Here is a 17,583-nt window from a genome sequence, read left to right on the forward strand (position 1 = left end):
CCATAAAAGGGGAGTGACGACTCCCGCCCGAGAGGCTGCGGGGTGGGGCGTCCCGGCTAATTAAGCCTAAGATGAAAGAGGCCGGGATGAGAGCCGCCCCGGGAGGGAGCCTGTCTGGTTTCCCCTGTCTGAGGCCCAGGGGGTGCCGATAGCCGCACATCCCGGCCCTCACCGCTCACGGGGAGGGAGGGCTGATGATTACACCCCTTTTGCAGTTGAGGAGACAGGCTTCAAAGGGTCAGGAGACCCGACGCTGGCTCTGGCCCCCACTCAGCCTCCGACAGCCACCAGCCTTTCTGAGCCTTGGCTCTTGGGGGCCCAGGGTCTGAAGGGGGGGCACCTATATGTGGTGCCCAGTGCTGCGGTGGGCGCATCCACGTGGGCTCACAGCAGCCCCGAGGGGCCCAGAATGGGTACCATTCTTCACAGATGGGGACATAAAGGCCCAGAGAGGTGCAGCCACTTGCCCTAAATCACAGAGCTCCTAAGAGGTGGAGCCTGGACTTCAGCACACAGCCCCTCGCTGACCCTGACTTGGGGCTCCTCCCACACCAGCTACCCTCACCCCTCCTGGGTGTCCAGACCCCGGGATGGGCCCTGCCCTGTTCCTTGGTGGGGGGGGGGGGTGACGCCCTGGCACAGGCCGGGCGTAGAGCGAACGCAGGCCAGCGGCACTGAGGGCATGGATGTTCCGGCCATCTGCTGTCGGCGGGCCTGCCCCTCGAAGTGACCTCCCAGAGATGCCCAGGTGTGGGCCACAGCCAGGTGGCTGAGAAGGGACCTCCCACTTGACGCCCACACCTTGCTGCTGGGTGTCCGCCCTCCCCAGTGCAGCCTAGTTCTGGGGAGAAAGTAGACCCGAGGCTTGGACGAGGGCCAGTCAGTCTCCTGAGGGGTCCCGAGCCTCAGGTTTGTCCTCCGTGACACGGGGGAGGTGGCCCTGGCCAGGCCGCTCCATCGCTGGAGCGGCGTCCCGATGAGCCAAGGCTGCAGGGTCTGCCCTGGGTCAGGGCGCCCGTGGGAACCGACCAATGAACGCACGAGTAAGCGGAGCAACAAATCGGTGCGGGTTCTTTAAATCCTCTCTCCCCCTCTTCCTCTCTCTTTCTAAAATCAACAGATACAAATTTCAACTAGGGGATGCAACCCATCCTCACAGCACTGGGAGCCGGGGGCACAGGGATGTTCTAACAAGAACACGCCAGCCGTCAAGCCCACGGACAGAAAGCAGGGCGGTGAGCGCCAGGGGCCGGGAGGGATAGGGTGGCTGGCGTGCACGGGGGGGTCATGGGGGGGCGAACTCTGTGATGACACGAAAGCCCCTGAATTGTTTACTGGAAGAGGGTGGGCTCACAGTACATGGATCCCCCCCAAACAGCCACTAACGTGAGGCCAGAGAGGTCTCTCGTGTGCGGAACGTGCGCGGGGGCAGGAGCGCCGACAGCAAACGTGCCGCAGAGAGAGCGGGGCAGAGGGGACGAGGGACGAGGACCGGGCTGAGGTGGCCAGCCATCAGGCAGAGAGACGCGCTCTAGGCGTAAGTCGTAGCAGAGGACGGGCCTGAACTGGGAACAGGCTTTGGCCTGTTCAGTGGACGGAAGGCACGTGGCGTGGCCGGAGCCCACGGAACCGGCGGGAAGGGAGAGGCGTGGGGGCAAGAGGCAGCAAGCCCCCAGGACGTGGCCCCACTGGCTCGGTCAGGAGGCTGGTGCCAGGGCACATGAGAAGTGACAGGGGCTCAAGGAGGGCGGTGACCGTGAGACAGAGGGGTGACGCCGGAGCTGATGGGACTTGCTGGTGGGCGCGGGTGTGGGCGGGGGGACACGGGAAGCAGGGCGACTCCAGGCTCTGGCCCGAGTATCCCGGCCGGTTCCAGCATCCGAGCTGGAAAAGGCTGTGAGAACGGTGAGGAGGAAATACAGTGCCCAGGTCAGACATGCGGCCACAGGGGTGAGTCTAACCAGGCTTTCGGCCGCCTCCAGCAGGGCCCGCGCCCCACCCCCACCCCGCCCACCGCACTGTTCCCGAGGCTCCAGCTGGCCCGGGGAGCCTGCTCCTCTGCCCACGGCCCCCCAGCTCCTGAGGAGGAGCTCTCTGCCCACCTGCAGCCCCGCACCCCATTCCCTAGCAGGCCCTATGGGGCCTGGCTCACCCTGGCAGGGGACCGAGAGGCCCACGGGCAGGAACTCAGCAAGAAACGAAGGACGCAGAGCCACCCACAGCCCTTCAGTTTGTTAGGGGCTTTGTGGCCCCCGCAGCGCTGCTGTCCGACAGGGCTGGGAAGGCCACTGTCCAGGCCGGGCAGAGGCCCCGGTGGCCAGGGGCACTGCTGGCCTGCCTTCAGGCTGAGCCCATTTCCTAGGGCTTCTAGCCTTCTGGGCAAACACAAGTTGACGGCGTCACTCGACAGCTCTGAGGAGCAGAGCCAGGACTAGGAGCCACACATGTGTAAACGGGGGCCCTCACAGACTAGGTGGCTGGGCCACGTCCCTGGAGACAGAGTCTGGGGCACCCGGTCGGCCCGGTGCTCTTCCTGCTTGTCCCCCCAGCGCACCTCGGCCTCCAGAAGCTGTCCTGCCTGCGGCCGCCACACCACCCAGCCTGCAGCAGCCTTCTCTGAGGACCGGAAGGGCTGGCCCCGGGCCTCCTCTCCCTCCACCCCACCCCTGCCCTGGCTCCCTGGGGCTTGGGACGGCGGCCAAGCACCGGAGGCAGGTACCTGCCACCACTCTTTGGGGAGCATGGTCCTCACTTGCCTGCTGGGGCCCCCCCTTCCTTCAACCCCTGTCCACGACACCAACGAGGGGCGTCCACTCAGAACGCCGGGAGTCGGCACTCACAGCTCTGTGGGCAGCTGGCCCAGGCCACCATCGCCTCCTGCTCGGACTGGGTGGGCAGCCTCCCTTCTGGCCGCCACCCTCACCCCCACCCCTGACACACTGCATTCTCCCACGACCGGAGTCCGAGCCCACCCACCGCACCGCACCGCCCCTGATGCTCCAGTCCTGCCTCTGCTACCTCAGTTTCCCCCCCGCCTCCCTCCCACTCCCTGGAGATTCAGCACCCCGGCCCTCACTTCATCGAGCGCATGCTGCTTACTCCCGTGCTGGGGCCTTCACGCCGGCTGTTCCACCTTTGGGTCAGGCTCTTCCCTGCTCTGCCCAGCTGGCTCCTGCCTCTCATGCAGATCTCGGCGCCCCCACCTGTCACTATCCCACCACTAGTTAAAGCCCTGTGTCACACTAATCGTTTCCTTAGTTTTCGGTTTGCCTTGCACCACAGAATCCCCAGTGCCTAGTACATGGGTGGTGTTCAACTCACACTTACTGGCCCTGGCCGGGGAGCTCTGTTGGTTAGAGCATCGTCCCAAGATGCCAGGGTTGCAGGGTCAATCCCTGGTCGGGACACACACAAGAATCAACCAATGAACGCATCAAGCCGTGAAACAACAAATCAACCTCTCTCTCTCCCCCCCGCCCCCTCTCTACAATCAATAGATAAAAATTAAAAAAAAATGCTTGGTGACTAAATTAAGGAGTGAATGAAGGATACGTAACTGGCACTGTGCACACAGAGCGAACAGAGCCGGTGGCTGGAGCTCACAGTTCCGCTTGGTGTCTGCCCAAGTTCACGCACGTTGGTCCCAGAGCTGCCCGTGAACCACAGGCCACACACTCCAGCAGCCTGAGTCAAATCCGACCCACATTAAGTATTTTGTTTGACTCATTATGTGTTTTCTTTTTAATTGAGTCAACTTTTAAGAACTGACAGCGTTCACACACAAATCTGGATTTTCTGCCTTTCTTGGAAAATGGGCAGACATGGCTGCAGTGGGTTTCTGTGCTAGAATGACATGCCCGTCCCCGCCCGTGCAGACGGGCCCATTCTCCATGGTCTCTCCCTGACAGTCGGCGCCAGTCGTGTCACCACTGAACTCGCACTGTCGTTCTCCTTATAGGAGAGAACTCTGTGTCCCGGCTGATGTGGCCCCCGTCAGCTGGACCACTGTCCTGTTTACTGAAAGGTCGCGGCTTTGATTCCCGCTCAGGGCACAAGCCTAGGTTGCGGTTTCTGTCCCCCCGTGGGTTTCGGTCCCCCGGGTCGGGGCACATACGGGAGGCAGCCGCTTGATGTCTCTCTCTCTCTTCCTCTCTAAAAACCACCAACTGTATCCCCAGGCAAGAAGGCTAGAAGCCCTAGGCAATTACACAAAGAACTTTGGTCAGTATCCATGCCTGTCCCAAAACTTGGGACGTGAAAGTCTGAATGGGTCCCATGATTTATTCAGTCAACACAGGTCACTGCTAGCCCACTATGCGCCAGGCACAGTGGCAGGCGTGGAGACGGAGCAGCGTGGATGAACATCCCTCCCTCCCGCAGGCCTCATCCCGGATGCTGTGTAACTTGCTTCCTGCAAGTGGAGAGTTTGAGCTGCTCCCCGTCACTGCCCCTGGACACAAGACTGCCTCTTGTGTCCACGGGCAACCCTGAAGACTGCAATAGAGTATTCATTAAGCGCCCACTGTGTACTAGCCCGCCCCTGCCAGGATCAGGTACAACCAAAGTGCTCAGTAAGTATTTACTGAGTGAACGAAATACATACACCTCTCCCCTAGACACGCTCTGTTAGCCCATCTTTCTTCAGGATTTATTCAGAAGATAAGCACATAGTAGGTGCTCACTTACCGTCGGTGGAATGAAACAGCACTGGCTAAGAGCAGAAGGCTGACGGGCAGGCAAAGGCTGCCCGAAGGCAGAGCCCTGGGAGAGGGGAGGGAGGTGAGCGCTACCCTCCCCTGCCGGATCCACATTCCCCTCACAGGGACCCTAGGAGGCTGGTGACAGAAAACAGGGTTGAAAGGAAAGCCCCTTGGCTAAACGTACAGATTCCAGGAAGGAGTGGAGGAGGAGGTTCGCTTGCTCCGCAGGTCCACACTCCCCACCCAGCCCGATGCTCCACAGAAGTCCTGGGGGCGGGGGTTAAGGGCCTCTGGAAGCCTCCCCACCCCTTGAGAACCTATCCTCTTTGACTACATGCCTTAAAGCCGTCTCTTAGTAGGCTACCCCTCTTTTCACTCATGACTTTTGAACCCAGTGAATTCATTTTTCACTCATTTCCTCCTAATCTGTTCCAGCAAACATTGCATATGTGAGGAAGGTGTGCGTGCGTGTGGTAGGGACCCTGAGATGTTTATTTTCCATGGGGTAGGAAGGGGGCTACAAAGAGCAAGGGGTCCCACCTCTGCCCTTTGTCATTTGGTAAGAGCAGCTCTGCTGAGGCCAAAGTATCACAGTGACAAGCCTCAGGGAGGCTGCCAGGGCGTGGCAGGCTGGGGGGAGGGTGGGTCCTTCCAGCCGGGCCTGGGGACAGGCAAAGCAGGATGAATGGATGCAGGGCGGAGTGGGGGTCTCAGGCAGAAACTCGCCCAAGGGTGGGCTACGGGGAGAAGCAGACGAGGGCTTCCTTCCTGGCTGCAGACAGGCTGGGCTTGACTTTGTAAGGGGACCGCGGCCCTCTAGCCTTTCTGCGCCTGAAATCCATCCATTTGGAACAAACATGAGGGTTTTATATGCGTGTGTAAGCCCTGGGGTCTTTCGGGATCTCGGTGGAATCAGAGCGGTTTTAAACGCCCCTTCCTCCACGAAGCCTTCCACACTTTCCGGCCAGGGATCGGCGATCAGCGATCTTCGCTTTCTATTGCGGCCCTGTGCGTAGCCGCCCGACCGCCCACCGGCCGACGCACTCCTGCGGCCCGGCGTGCCCTCCCGCGCGGAGCCCGCGCCCAGCAAATAGTACCTCTGGGCTGAACCAAGAATCGCTCAGCCAGGCCTTTGGAATCCTGGGCCACCTGGACCCAGGCAGGGTTCAACAAGTGTGGGCCGGGCCGCCCGTTCCCGCCCGACGGTTTCGTGCCTCCCCAGGCACCCGGGGCGCGCCGGGCCGGGCCGGACCCAGTTGGGCGAGTTTCATTTCATCACCCCAGAGCGTGCGAGCGCCGGTGCAAATAACGTTGCCTCCTCCCCTCCCCTGCTCCCTCCGAAACTCCCAAACTCCCGTTGGCGAACGCTGCACCCCGGCGGGGAGGTGCGCGCGGGCGGCGGCCGGGCCGGTTGGGCAGCCGGGTGCTGAGTGCCCTGCACCCGCCCCCCGCCCTCGCCCAGCCACCCCGCCCAGGCCGCGAGGCCACCTCACCAGCAGCGGAATGAAAACCGGTTCGACAGGTAACAAATAGGTGGGTTGTCACCGTTATTTCCCAACGCATGCGCTGTCGTTCCCCGGGCCACTCCAAGCTAATTAGCTCAGATCACCCCTGCTCCCCGCCCCAGCCACCAACACACACCGCCGCGAGCCAATAAAGCGTGAACCCGTCCGTCCGGCTCGCACTTTAAGACTTCCCGGGCGGCCGCGGGGGACGCCAGTCAAGCCGGGAGACGCTTACCTGCCGCTTACCCCTCGTCCGGTGCACCTGGCTGCAGGGAACCTCTTTCCGTGGAGTTGGATACGCGCGCGCGGAGTCCCGGGCACAGTCTCTTAGTGGAACGCGGGGGCGCTTTGGCGACTCCTGCCCTGACGTGCCCCCTCCCCTTGGCCGTCTCCAGCCGGGCTCGGGAAACGCGGGACGGCGCCAGCTCTGCTTACGGAAGCGGACGGTGCCGGGCGATCGGGGTTCGAAAATGCCTCGCGCTTTTCTGGTGAAGAAGCCGTGCGTCTCCACGTGCAAGAGGAACTGGAGCGAGCTCCCAGATGAGGAGCGCGGCGAGATCTACGTTCCAGGTGGGTCGCCGGCCCGCGGCCCCTCGCCCCTCGCTGCCCTCCGGCCTGGGGCCCCGTCGAGGCGGCGGACTCGCGGGCGCAGTGGTGCGAACCTGGCGGCCCGCGTAGTTGGAGCGCCGGATTTAATGTTTAAGCGGCCGCAGCCCCGTTAGCCTGCGGCGCGGGGGGGAGGGGAGGGGAGGGGAGCGAAGGGGCGCCGGAAGGAGATGCCGGGTGGGGGCTGGGGGCCGGGGCCTCCTGGTGGGGGCGAGAACGGTTCTCAGACTCGGCGGCGGGGCCAGAGCGGGCCAGTCCGAGACGGGTCCGGGCGATGCCGCCCTCCCTCCACCAGTCCGGGCCGCGGCGCAAGGGAGGCAACGGGGTGTGTCACCGCTCAGGGGACCCTCTACTCTCGCGTCGTAAATCCAGAGAGTCGGGACTTTTATGAGGCGGGAAGAGGGCACTGGAGCGATGCCACTTTGGGGGGCAGGGAGCGAGCTGGAGTTTCGGCTGAGATTTGTGCAGAATGTGAAGACTGAGTGTAAGCCGCCTTCACTGATCGCCCCCTCTTCCCCAGCACACTGGTGGCCTGAAGGTCGCAGTGCGGGGCGGGCGGGCGGGCGGGGTGCGCGGAGACCGTGGGGAAGGCGCTGGCCTGCTCCCTACTTGCCCTGAAGACGGAGGTGTAATCATTTCTAACGCGCCTCCTCCAACCTTGCGGAGAACACAGTTGAGCTAAAAGTTGTGTTAAGGAGGCTGCCCCGCAGCTAGGGGACGAGGCCCGGGGGAAGCTGGTGCACCCAGCTTATTTTTGGAAAGCGCCTTGACCGAGGCGTCGGAGTTACTCTGAAGAAGTAACCTGAGTTGTTTCCTCCTGCCGTGGCATCTTCCTCGGTTAGCCCCGGGAACGCTGCTGCTCCTAGTGGCCTCCCCCGCCCCCACCCAAACCTTCTGTCTAGAGAAAGCCAGTTTCCTTCGGAACGCCCCCTCCTCAGGCCTCGGGGGTGGAGCGGGGGTGTACGGAACACCCAGTCCAGCGCCTCCAAGGGGGGAGAGGTTGTAATTAACCAACCGACTTTGACCCTTGATCCGCTGGCTCCCTGGCACCGCCCCAGGCTTTGTGGGAGAGTGGTGAAATGAGGGCCGCGGTGGCCCTAGGGGGGCTCTTACCTCAATTTCTCTCCTGAGCGCATTTTGGAGAGGGTGGGTGTAGTGAGATCCTCTGGCGTGACCTACCAGGGTGCAAAGGCCAGAGGCGCTCGGGTGTTTCATAGCCCAACTTATCTCAAGCCCTGAGACCCTTTTCCTGTGGCCTCCTTAAAACAAGGGAAGCTGTTCCCCGGCTGGTGTGGCTCAGTTGGTTGGAGTGTTCGCCCACACACCAAAGGGTTTCAGGTTCAATCCCTAGTTAGGGTGCCTACCTAGGTGTCCCCCCCCCCCCCGTCCACTCCCCCACCCCCGGGGGGGTCCCGGATCAGATGTTTTTCTCTCAAAAAGTAGTGAAAAAATGTCCTTGGGTATGGATTAAAATTTAAAAAAAAAGGCAAACAAGGGACTGTGCCACAAGTCTCTGGTGACGCTGGTGGGGTGAATGAGACAAACAGGGGTCAGTGGCCCTTCAGCTGAGGCGGACTGGGGTGGGGCCAGGCTTCTGCTCAGAGTTTCTTGCTGCCCCGAGTTCCCGGCTCGGCCCTCGCTTCCAGTAAGGCCTGCCGAGGGCCGCGAGCCGCTTCCTCCCTGCTGAGCCTCCGCCCTCACCTGTGTTTGACTTGCTGCTTAGCTGCTCCTCGGGATCTGATAAACTGAACTTGGACTGTGGTAAAGGTGAGCCGAGAGCCTCCGTGAGGCTCAGTGTGCTGTTATTTTTAGTTTTGCCTCACGTCGCAAACAGGGGCAGATCATGTGTTGGCTTTTACAAAGGACAAAGAAATTCCGTTTGCTGAAATCATTGACTTCTTTCGCCCTAGTGATTTCCCCCCGTCACCGTGCCAGTGGCCACAGTGGGAGTGGTGGAGGAGAGCTTCTGGGTGTCTGTGTCACCTGCTGCCGCGGCCCCAGGGAGGGGGCCCTGCAGGCCGCTCTGCAGGGTGGCCCCCGGACGCTGGAGGCGGGTGTGACCTGGAGGGTGCACGCAGGAATCCCGGCACACGCCCTCCTGGCTCTGGCGAGGGGGGAGTCCGGCGGGGTCAAGTAAAGGGCAGAAGTTAAAGAACTTAATTTTGCCTCAAAAGTCATGTGGCTCCCTGGAGAGGTTTCCCATAGTGTTTGGAAATGAGAAATGGAATGTTCTCGGGCCACGCTCCGGTACCTCGAATGGCTGCGGCGGCGGGGGGGGGGGGATGTTTTGTAGTGGCCTGTCCCCAGGCTGGGCCATCCATCACCAGCCGACTGTGACCCCAGGAGCCAGCCGGGCACGTTTCCTTCACCCCACTCCACAGACTGGGCACGTTGTGACCAGCTAAGCGTGGACCCCCGCTGATCCCCCCGGAGAGGCCAGGGCGGTGCTGGAGGTCCGACCTTCCTGCCAGGGCCCTCTGCCACCCCCAAAGCGTCAGGGAGCTCCTGGAGGGAGTCTCCTTCGCTGACTCGGGCGCTGGGCCCCGCCTGGCTGGCTCCGGGGCCCCAGTCCGACGGGCACTCCAGCCTCGCCCTGAGGCACAGTCCAAGAGGTTCCCCCGCCCCCGGGGACAGAACTTTTTCCTTGGGCCTCACTCTGCCCCCAAAGCCAGGGAAAAGCCCCAAAGTGGCTGGAGGGCCGCGGGGGGCAGGGTGTGCAGGGGGTGGCTCCACTCAGGCTGGGAGCGAAGAAAGGGCTTGCAGTTAAGGTTCAAATGCTAACCTGCTTAGGCCCTTCACTCCCCCTCCCCGCCCCTGGTCTCCCAGCGGTTCTCCTTTGTTATGTCAATATTGACCGGGCAGTGCCGGGAGTGATGCCGGTTCCTTGAGGATGGACGCTGCCGCCGCCTGTACCCAGGGGCTAAATTCCATTCCTGGGACCGAAGGGGAAGCTCCGAACAGGCCCCCCAACCCCCCTGCGCGCAGTGCACAGTCTCTCCGGGCCAGAAAGGCTCCCCAAGGCAGACGGATCCAGGAAGCTGGGGTGACGCCCTCCTGGCTAGGCGCATCTGGGGGCTTCTTCCAGACCCCCAGCCGCCAGTCCCGCTGCCTCAGAGCCTGCGCTGGCTGTTCTGCCAGTTCACCAGCACATGCGCCCCCCACCCCACCCCCACCCCCACCCCCACTCCGGAGGCCGCCAGGCTAGAGACTGGTGGTTCCTGCCCCTGGCCCTGGTGCCGCAGGGTGGGCACCTGGGCCCCGCACTTTCCAGGCCAAGTCAGAAAGGCGGCTCAGGGTCCCAGCATGCACGTGTGGGGGCGGGGAAAGGCCGGCCTTCTGGTGGTGGTGATTCCTGTCATTCCTGGGAGGTACTGGCGGTGAAGGACACGGAGGCCGTGCTCTCCAGGAAGCGAGGCCGGGAGGGCGGGAAGCCAGACAGTGGACGGGCACAGAAGACCAACGTGGGCCTGGGCAGGGGGCCAGATGGGACTCCTACCCGCCCCATAGGGTGCCGGTGCTCGAGCTGCCGAGGTGTTTGTCCTGACTTGGGTGACCCAAGGCGGGCTCCTGCCAGACCATTGGTCCCGGAAGGAGAGCTGGTGAGGGCGAGCCCTCTGGGCCAGGGGAGGACGGAGCGACGCGTGGGCTTTGTTGCTGTCCGGGTCCCTTCTGGACACTGTTCACCTCCAGCAAGTCCCGCACGGAGTCCCACAGGGATGCCCGCTCTGCGCTGGACAGGAGGGCGGGAAGGACGCCCAGGGAGCACAGCCCCCTGCTGGCCAGTGCCGTCCACCTAGTGTGAGGGCCGCGGGGCACCGCTTCAACCTCGCTGTGGACGCGGCATGAAAAGTGGTTGGGAAGGGGGCAAAGAGAATGCCTGAGAGGAAAACTTGGCATTCACGGAATGGAAACGCCAGGCCGGAGGCAGACCCATTGTGTTTCCAGGGCTGCGGTCTTGGCAGTTGGCTGGCACCGCCTTCCTTTTGGGCACTGCGGGCTGACCTGGTGGGGCTGGAGGAGGCTGGTACAGGCCCCCTGCCCTTGCCGATAAGGGTGTCGGGCCGCCTACTGCCAACGCGGACTGCGCTCCCCCAGCGCCAGCTCGGCACCAGCACCAGCCTCGTGGCCCGAGACCAGGCTTCCTCGCATCTGCTTCCCTCGCTGTCTCTCCCCAGAGAGCTGGGGACCAGCCCTGGTGCCCGGCGCTGGCCTGAGGCCTTAGATGGAGCAGGACTGACACTCTGTCCCGAGTTTGGGCCAGTAGCTTTCAATCCAAGAGAGATGGGGCTTGCTGAGGGTGAGGGAGGGGAGGGCCCTTGGGTGGGAAGCGGCTCGAGGTCAAGGTCGTGCAGGCGGAGACGAGTGGGGCCAGCAGCAGGGGAACCTGCAGGTCCCCCGGGGAGTGAGGAGAGGGCCAGGCCGGTTTGGCCTTGCCACACTTCACGGCTGTGGGCGGGCAATGAGTAGCCACAGCGGCCACCGCCTTGCCGGAAACATCTAATTAGGGGACAAGCAGGGCCCGACCAGTTCTGCTTCCTGCCTCCCGCCGCTCGGTGATACCCAGTGCCGCCGGGAGCGGCACGCGGGCCAGCACTCCCTGTGCGTGCAGCAGCATCAGGGACGCGCTCTGGGGGTGGTGGGAAGACCGGTTGGGCCGGCGGCTGGGATGAGGCAAACAGCCCCACCCTGGCAGCGCCGGCTGCCCGCTCTGGGGGTAGAGGGGCCCAGAGGCCTGGCTGGGCAGGCGCACAGCGGCCCCAGCCCCTCGGCACCGCCGTTTCCAGGTTTCTGTGAAGGGAAAGAGGGAGGCTCGGGGTCTCCTCCAGAACTGGCTTGGGTCCTTGGAGCCCTACCTAGCACGGACCTCCCGTCCACAGAGCCGGGGAGCGGAGGGTCTCGGCAGCTCCCCTCGCTGCGGCCCGTGTGCGGGCGTGTGGCCTGGCCCCGGCTCCGAGGGGCCTCGCTCACGCCCTCCGACGCTGAAAGACAGAAGAGAGTGGACGTTCCTGTGTGTCTCTGCCTGGACTGAGGCAGATCGCCCCGCTCCTGCGTATGCAGACCACCGTCACTGTAGCGAGAGGGACCCCGAGAGCTCGGGACTGACTCCCGGTCCCCCGGGGCTCCGGGAGGTGCCAGGCTAGCTCGGAGGGCCAGGCCAGAGCCAGGCACCAGTGAATCAGCTCCCGGAATGAGGTGGCTCATTAAAGTCCCCGGACAGACGGACGCCAGTGCCAGCAGAACGGGTTCTGGGCGGCGGGCCGGCGCACTCTTCCCCCCCGTCAGACCTTTGTTGTGTTTTGAGGGGGCGAGAGCCAGGGCCTCTCCTGAAACTGCGTGACTTCGGTGCTCTCCTGTTCGCCCGCTATCAGTGCGTTCCTCTGCCTTCCCTCACGTCCCTGTGTGTCCCCCGCGGGGCTCACCGCAGTGTCCCGGGAGAGCAGGGGAGGGCAGCAGCCCCCCTGCCCTGGGGCCTGGTCCGCTCTGGCTCACGGGCTGTGGGCAGCCGGGGACAGAGGCCCTGACCCCCTAACTCGACCTTCTCGGTCCCTCCCCCTGAAGCTCATTCATCCTGTCTGCTTTGGCTGCTCCTGATTTTCCCTTCTGAGGCTTGGAAACCGTTCCTAGTGTGTGAGTGTCAAGTACAGAGCTTAACTCTCGTGGAAGAGAAATCTTGACTAAAACCGAAACACTAGCTGGGCTTGCCCCAGCTGTCGTCAGCTTGGGACTCGTTTCCTCTGTGTCACTCGGAACACTGTTCCTCCTCCTCCCCAGTCAGGACCAGGGCCAAGCCTCCCCGGCCCCGTTGAGTGTGAGGTGTCTGTCGCGGGGTGTGGCTGTGTCAAAGGCTGCCAGGTATCGGTGCTGCAGAGGGCGGGAGCCCAGCCCTCACCGTGCCACAGCGAGCGAGCGGTCCCTGCTGTGGGGGAGGGTTGCGTAACCGCTGGGCAGGCCGCCCAGGAGACTGTTACGCAGCATCCACCTGCTGCTCCGTGACCTCCTCCCCGCTCCACCCCACCTGGCCCGTCTGCCCGCCAAGCTGGGCCAGCGGGGAGTAGGGAGCCTGGAGCCCTAGTGGGCCACAGTCGTGGGGACTGGCCGGTCTGGAGAAGGAAGGGGCCAGGATCACCCCTCCCCCAAGGCCAGCCGTTCAATCTGCCTGGAGGAGAGGCCCAGGGTGGCCCAGGCCAGCAGAACCCTTCTTGGGTGGGGACGAGTCCCTGGGCGCGGGGCCTCCCGTGGTGCCCTTTGTCCAGGCGGGGAGCGCACATGAGGCCCTGGAATCCAGAGGGACTGGCCCAGGCGGGGCAGGCAGACGGCTCTGGAGGGGTAATTGGCAGGGCAGGTTCGGTCCTCCCAGTTCCGCTAAGACACAAGTTACTCAGCGGGCGGGCTTGTGGGTCGTGGCGCTTGGCTGGCGTCACCTGTAATTACCCTAATGGGGCAGCAGGGAGGTGCGGCGCGTAGTGGGCTGGGGGGAGCCCTGCTCCGCGGCATGCCTGTGAGGGGTGGGAGGGAGGCTCCAGGTCCCAGCCGGCTCACTGCCCTCCTGGAACACCGCGGGACCCTCCTTTCCCCCGCCAAGCCCCTGACCCGGCTCTCCTTCTCTCTGCAGTCAGCCTGGGCTTCTGCTCGGCACAGCCCTACCTGGAACCGGAGCCCTCGGTGGCTGAGCCCCCTTCCTGCCCCATGGCTTTGGACATGAGCATGCGGGACTCTGCCGGCTACAGTGTGGCCCCTGGACCCTGCGTGGTGGCCCAGCTGCCCTCTGAAGACACGGGCCGCTTGGCAGACGCCCAGGGCAGAGACCACGGCTTCTTGCGCACCAAGATGAAGGTACGGACCTCACACTGTCTGGAGAAACAGCCGCGCTGGTGGCCCCGTGTGCAGCCTGGAGGGGGGTGCGCGTGAAACCTAGGTAGACGCTGGCCCTGGACCTGGGTCCAGGCTTCTGCAGAGAAAGTGGACCTCGCTGGGGCCTAGGAAGGGGCGGGAAAGGAAGAAAGGTGGGTCCTGAGTGAGAATGGTGAGCGTGGGCTGGGAAGAAGCAGTGGGGTGCCAGAGACAGTTAACCCTTTGGAGTCTGCTCTGGGACTGAAGGAGAGCCCTAAGGAAAGCCACCTCTTTACACGGAAGTCCTAGCAAACTCAGGGAGACGGGAGGCCAGCATAGCAGCTTCCCCCAGCCCCTCGTCTGGGCTGCCGTGCAAGCGAGGTCTGGAGTCCGCTGGGTGGCTGACTGCCCGCCTTGCCCAGGTGTGCCGCTTGCGGCAGCACCCGAGGCCTTGCACCTGGGGCAGGCCAGGTGGGTGCCCTGCTGCGCTCAGCCGCGGAAGCGGGAAGTTGTGTGCCAGGCGACGGAAATGCCCCTGCTTTCGAGGAGCACGCACAGACAACAGGCTTGTCCCTGGCTGGACCTGCCTTCTGGAAAGCTCCAGGACGGGGAGCACCTGCCAGAACCGATCTAGTGGAAGGGTTCGCAAAGCACCGTCCCGTGTGCCAAAAGACTGGGAGAAACTGGCAGGGGCGCTATTCCTTCCTCTGTCACCTGCAGAGGCCAGATGTGTGTGTAACTCAAGGGGAACCACCGAGACCTGTGCCGGGCTGGCTGGAGAGCCGGCGCGGTGCTCCCGGTCCCCTGCATGGCCCCCCTCCCAGCCGTGGGCCTCAGCGGGCAGGGAGGGCGAGCAGAGAGCCCAGAGGCCGCGGGAGAGCCAGTGCGCTGGAGTGAGTCCTGGTCTTGACTAGCCGGCAACAGCGGGCACCCAGCCAGTGCCCGAGCAGCGCAGCAGGAGGGGGAGTGGTGTGGCTGGGCGCACCCGGTGCCCAGGGGCCCGGGAGGCGTTGCCAGCCACGGGCACCCCACGAAGTACAAACAGCCTCAACACCGACGGAGGCGGAGTGCTGCGGCCGCATCTCCACTTCTGGATAGATTCGAGATTTTCCATAAATACAAAAAAGAAAAATGTGTATAAGCAAGAGAGTCATTAGAACAGCAAAGGGACTCAAACCGCACCACGTCAGGCCTGGCCCGAGTAGCACCGGGGGCCGTGCTGCCCCGGAGGCGCCCGCAGGCTCACCGTGGCGGCCTCAGCCCCGGAAGGCTGCCCCACAGACCGGGCCACCGACATTTCCCCTGTCCCAAGGCACAGAACAAGAAACTACAGGGAAGGGTGTGGGCTCGGTGGAGGGAGAACTTTCTAGCAGGCAGAGTTGCTGAGGACAGACTGGGCTGTTGACTTATGTAGAGAGTTGGCCGCTCATCTCCACAAAAGGGGGTCTGGGGGGCAGCCCTGAAAGGGGACTCGGGAACCGCCCAGGAGGCAACACGGACCCGGAGGCTCCCCCAGTCCCGTCTCCGCTCACCTCTGTGCGCTGTGGCACGGAGATGTGGCCTCTGGGGTGGGTGGTGCTGTTCTCAGGGGGCCCGGGGGCCGGCGTCTGTGGCCTCCCAACCGGCCCGTCTGTGGTCCTGGTGCTGTGTAGCTCACGGAGACTGTCCTCGCCCACAGGTGACTCTGGGGGACAGTCCCAGTGGGGACCTCTTCACCTGCCACATCTGCCAGAAGACCTTCACCTACCAGCGCATGCTGAACCGCCACATGAAGTGTCACAATGACGTCAAGAGGCACCTCTGCACCTACTGTGGGAAGGGCTTCAATGACACCTTCGACCTGAAGAGACACGTCCGCACCCACACTGGTGAGCGGAGGCCCGTGGGTGGGCCCAGGCCCGTGGGTGGGCGCCTGCCGAAGGCCTGCTGTCTGGGGGCGACGGGTGGCCTGGGAGGGGACTCGGGGCAGAAGACCCCCTCAGCTCGGCGGCTAGGTCACTCGGGGAGCTGGCGATGGACGGGCCTCCGTCCCTTCCTCGCCCCCAGAGTCGGGCAGCGTGGCCTTCCTGGGTCCGGGAAGCTGCCCTCCGGGTCCCTGACGCCCAGCCCTGTCCTCCTTGCAGGCGTGCGGCCCTACAAGTGCAGCCTGTGCGACAAGGCCTTCACGCAGCGCTGCTCGCTGGAGTCTCATCTCAAGAAGATCCACGGCGTGCAGCAGAAGTACGCGTACAAGGAGCGGCGGGCCAAGCTGTACGTGTGCGAGGAGTGCGGCTGCACGTCCGAGAGCCAGGAGGGCCACATCCTGCACCTGAAGGAGCACCACCCCGACAGCCCGCTGCTGCGCAAGACCTCCAAGAAGGTGGCCGTGGCGCTGCAGAACACCGTCACCTCCCTGCTGCAGAGCAACCACCACCTCTGAGCGGCCCGCCCTGGCCGCGCCGCCCTGCTGCCTCGCCGGCCGGCCGCCCTCCTGCGGCCCCTTGCTGGAACATGGTGACCAGGACTGGAGCCCCCCGGTGCACGTGCCCCCTCGTGCCCCGAACTCACCTCTGCTCGTGTTCGCATGTGTGTGTGACGGGCGGAGGCCGATCCGAGCCCGGGCAGATGTGTGTAAGTCTGGCGCAAGGGGCAGGCTGGGACTTCCGTCCGAGAGGAGGTACAGCAGGGCGGCCCTGTGACGCCTCTGGAACACAGCGGGGGTGCTGCTGGCCCCTCGCGGACGGCAGAGACAGGGTCGCTGGCAAAAAGCGCTCTGAACTACGGCGGCAGCAGCGGAGCAGGCGACGACACGGTGGGCGGTGGTGCGGACGCCCCGGGCCGCCGGGGCTCCGCGGGGATGCGCACGGGGGCGTGGCTTTGAGCTGTGCACATGCGCACAGAGGAGGTCTTGCCACACATCACCTCATTTTTTAAAATCAGCGACAAAGTGCCAAGGAAATTTGATTTCCTTTTTTTTTAAGATGGCAAATGTACAGATATTAATATATTTTGGGGCCGACGATGACTGTTTTTAAGTGAGAACGGAGCTGGCTTATCTCCCTCCCCGTGAGGTCCTATTTATCCAAGACGTTTTCCAAGACTCATCCCCTGGCCTTGGCCCTGGGGCGGCTGCCAGGTGCCACAGCTCGGTACTGCCTGGGGCGTTCACCTGGGTCCTTCCTCGGGCCCTGCCTGGAGGACGCACCGCGCTGGCAGGAAGGGCCGTCCCCTGCTGCCAGGACAGCCTATCACGTCTGCTCGTCCCTCCCACGCCGTCCCTAGGCACGCCTGGGGGGCGGCGGGCCTCCTCGTCTCCCGGTGACAGACCTTGCGTGGAACAGCTCGCCGTTCTGGAGGTCGAGGCCTTGCCCAGCCAGAGCGAGCGTGAGGGGTGAGCCGGGTGGACCGCATCTCCGAGATGGCTGGCGGCGCTGAGGAGAGGGGGGGCCAGACAGCCGGGCCCTCTCTCTGACTGGCTGAGTGAAAAACACCTCTAGGACAACGGCCAACAAACTGGACAGAAGGACAACCAGACACATCAGAAACCTGGTGCGGGAGGACAGTATTAGATGGCTAATAAGTTATTTCCGTCACTTTCTTTCTGACAGTAAATAAGTTATATTTGTAGCTTCTTTTCTGTTTTTTGGAATTGCGAGGCTGGTTCTCCAGCTCCTAAGGGGAGAGCTGCCATCTCTGGGCCTGTTGGCTCCGCCTGAGGGACTGGCCAGGCCCCCCTGGCTTGGCTGGGCTTCCTGCTGATAACAGAAAAGGGGGCGGGCCCAAGGGGAGAGCCGGGTAGGGGTGGGGGCCGGCCTGCTGGGCGGCCCCCAGAGCCAAAGCCCAGGAGAAATGAGCCCAGGCCCAGGACCCGCCCCGCCGAGGGCCAGGGGCCTCGCCTGTTCCCTGGGAATGGAAGACTCTTGCTTTGCTTCACTGTAGAGCGTGTGGGAGCTGCCGTATTC

At 63.7% G+C, this 17,583-nt stretch overlaps 1 protein-coding gene across 1 annotated transcript; it reads left to right on the forward strand.

The window, feature by feature from the left end:
- The first annotated feature begins 6,675 nt into the window (after window positions 1-6,675).
- On the forward strand, window positions 6,676-17,482 carry OVOL1 (ovo like transcriptional repressor 1). The gene is made up of 4 exons (XM_028516640.2): window positions 6,676-6,775; window positions 13,425-13,645; window positions 15,321-15,510; window positions 15,766-17,482. Exons 1-4 carry the CDS (start codon window positions 6,676-6,678, stop codon window positions 16,059-16,061), a joined length of 807 nt encoding a protein of 268 aa, XP_028372441.1. The 3' UTR covers window positions 16,062-17,482.
- The last annotated feature ends 101 nt before the right edge of the window (window positions 17,483-17,583 follow it).

This window comes from Phyllostomus discolor, chromosome 6, assembly GCF_004126475.2.
Source record: "Phyllostomus discolor isolate MPI-MPIP mPhyDis1 chromosome 6, mPhyDis1.pri.v3, whole genome shotgun sequence".
NCBI classification, from domain to species: domain Eukaryota; kingdom Metazoa; phylum Chordata; class Mammalia; order Chiroptera; family Phyllostomidae; genus Phyllostomus; species Phyllostomus discolor.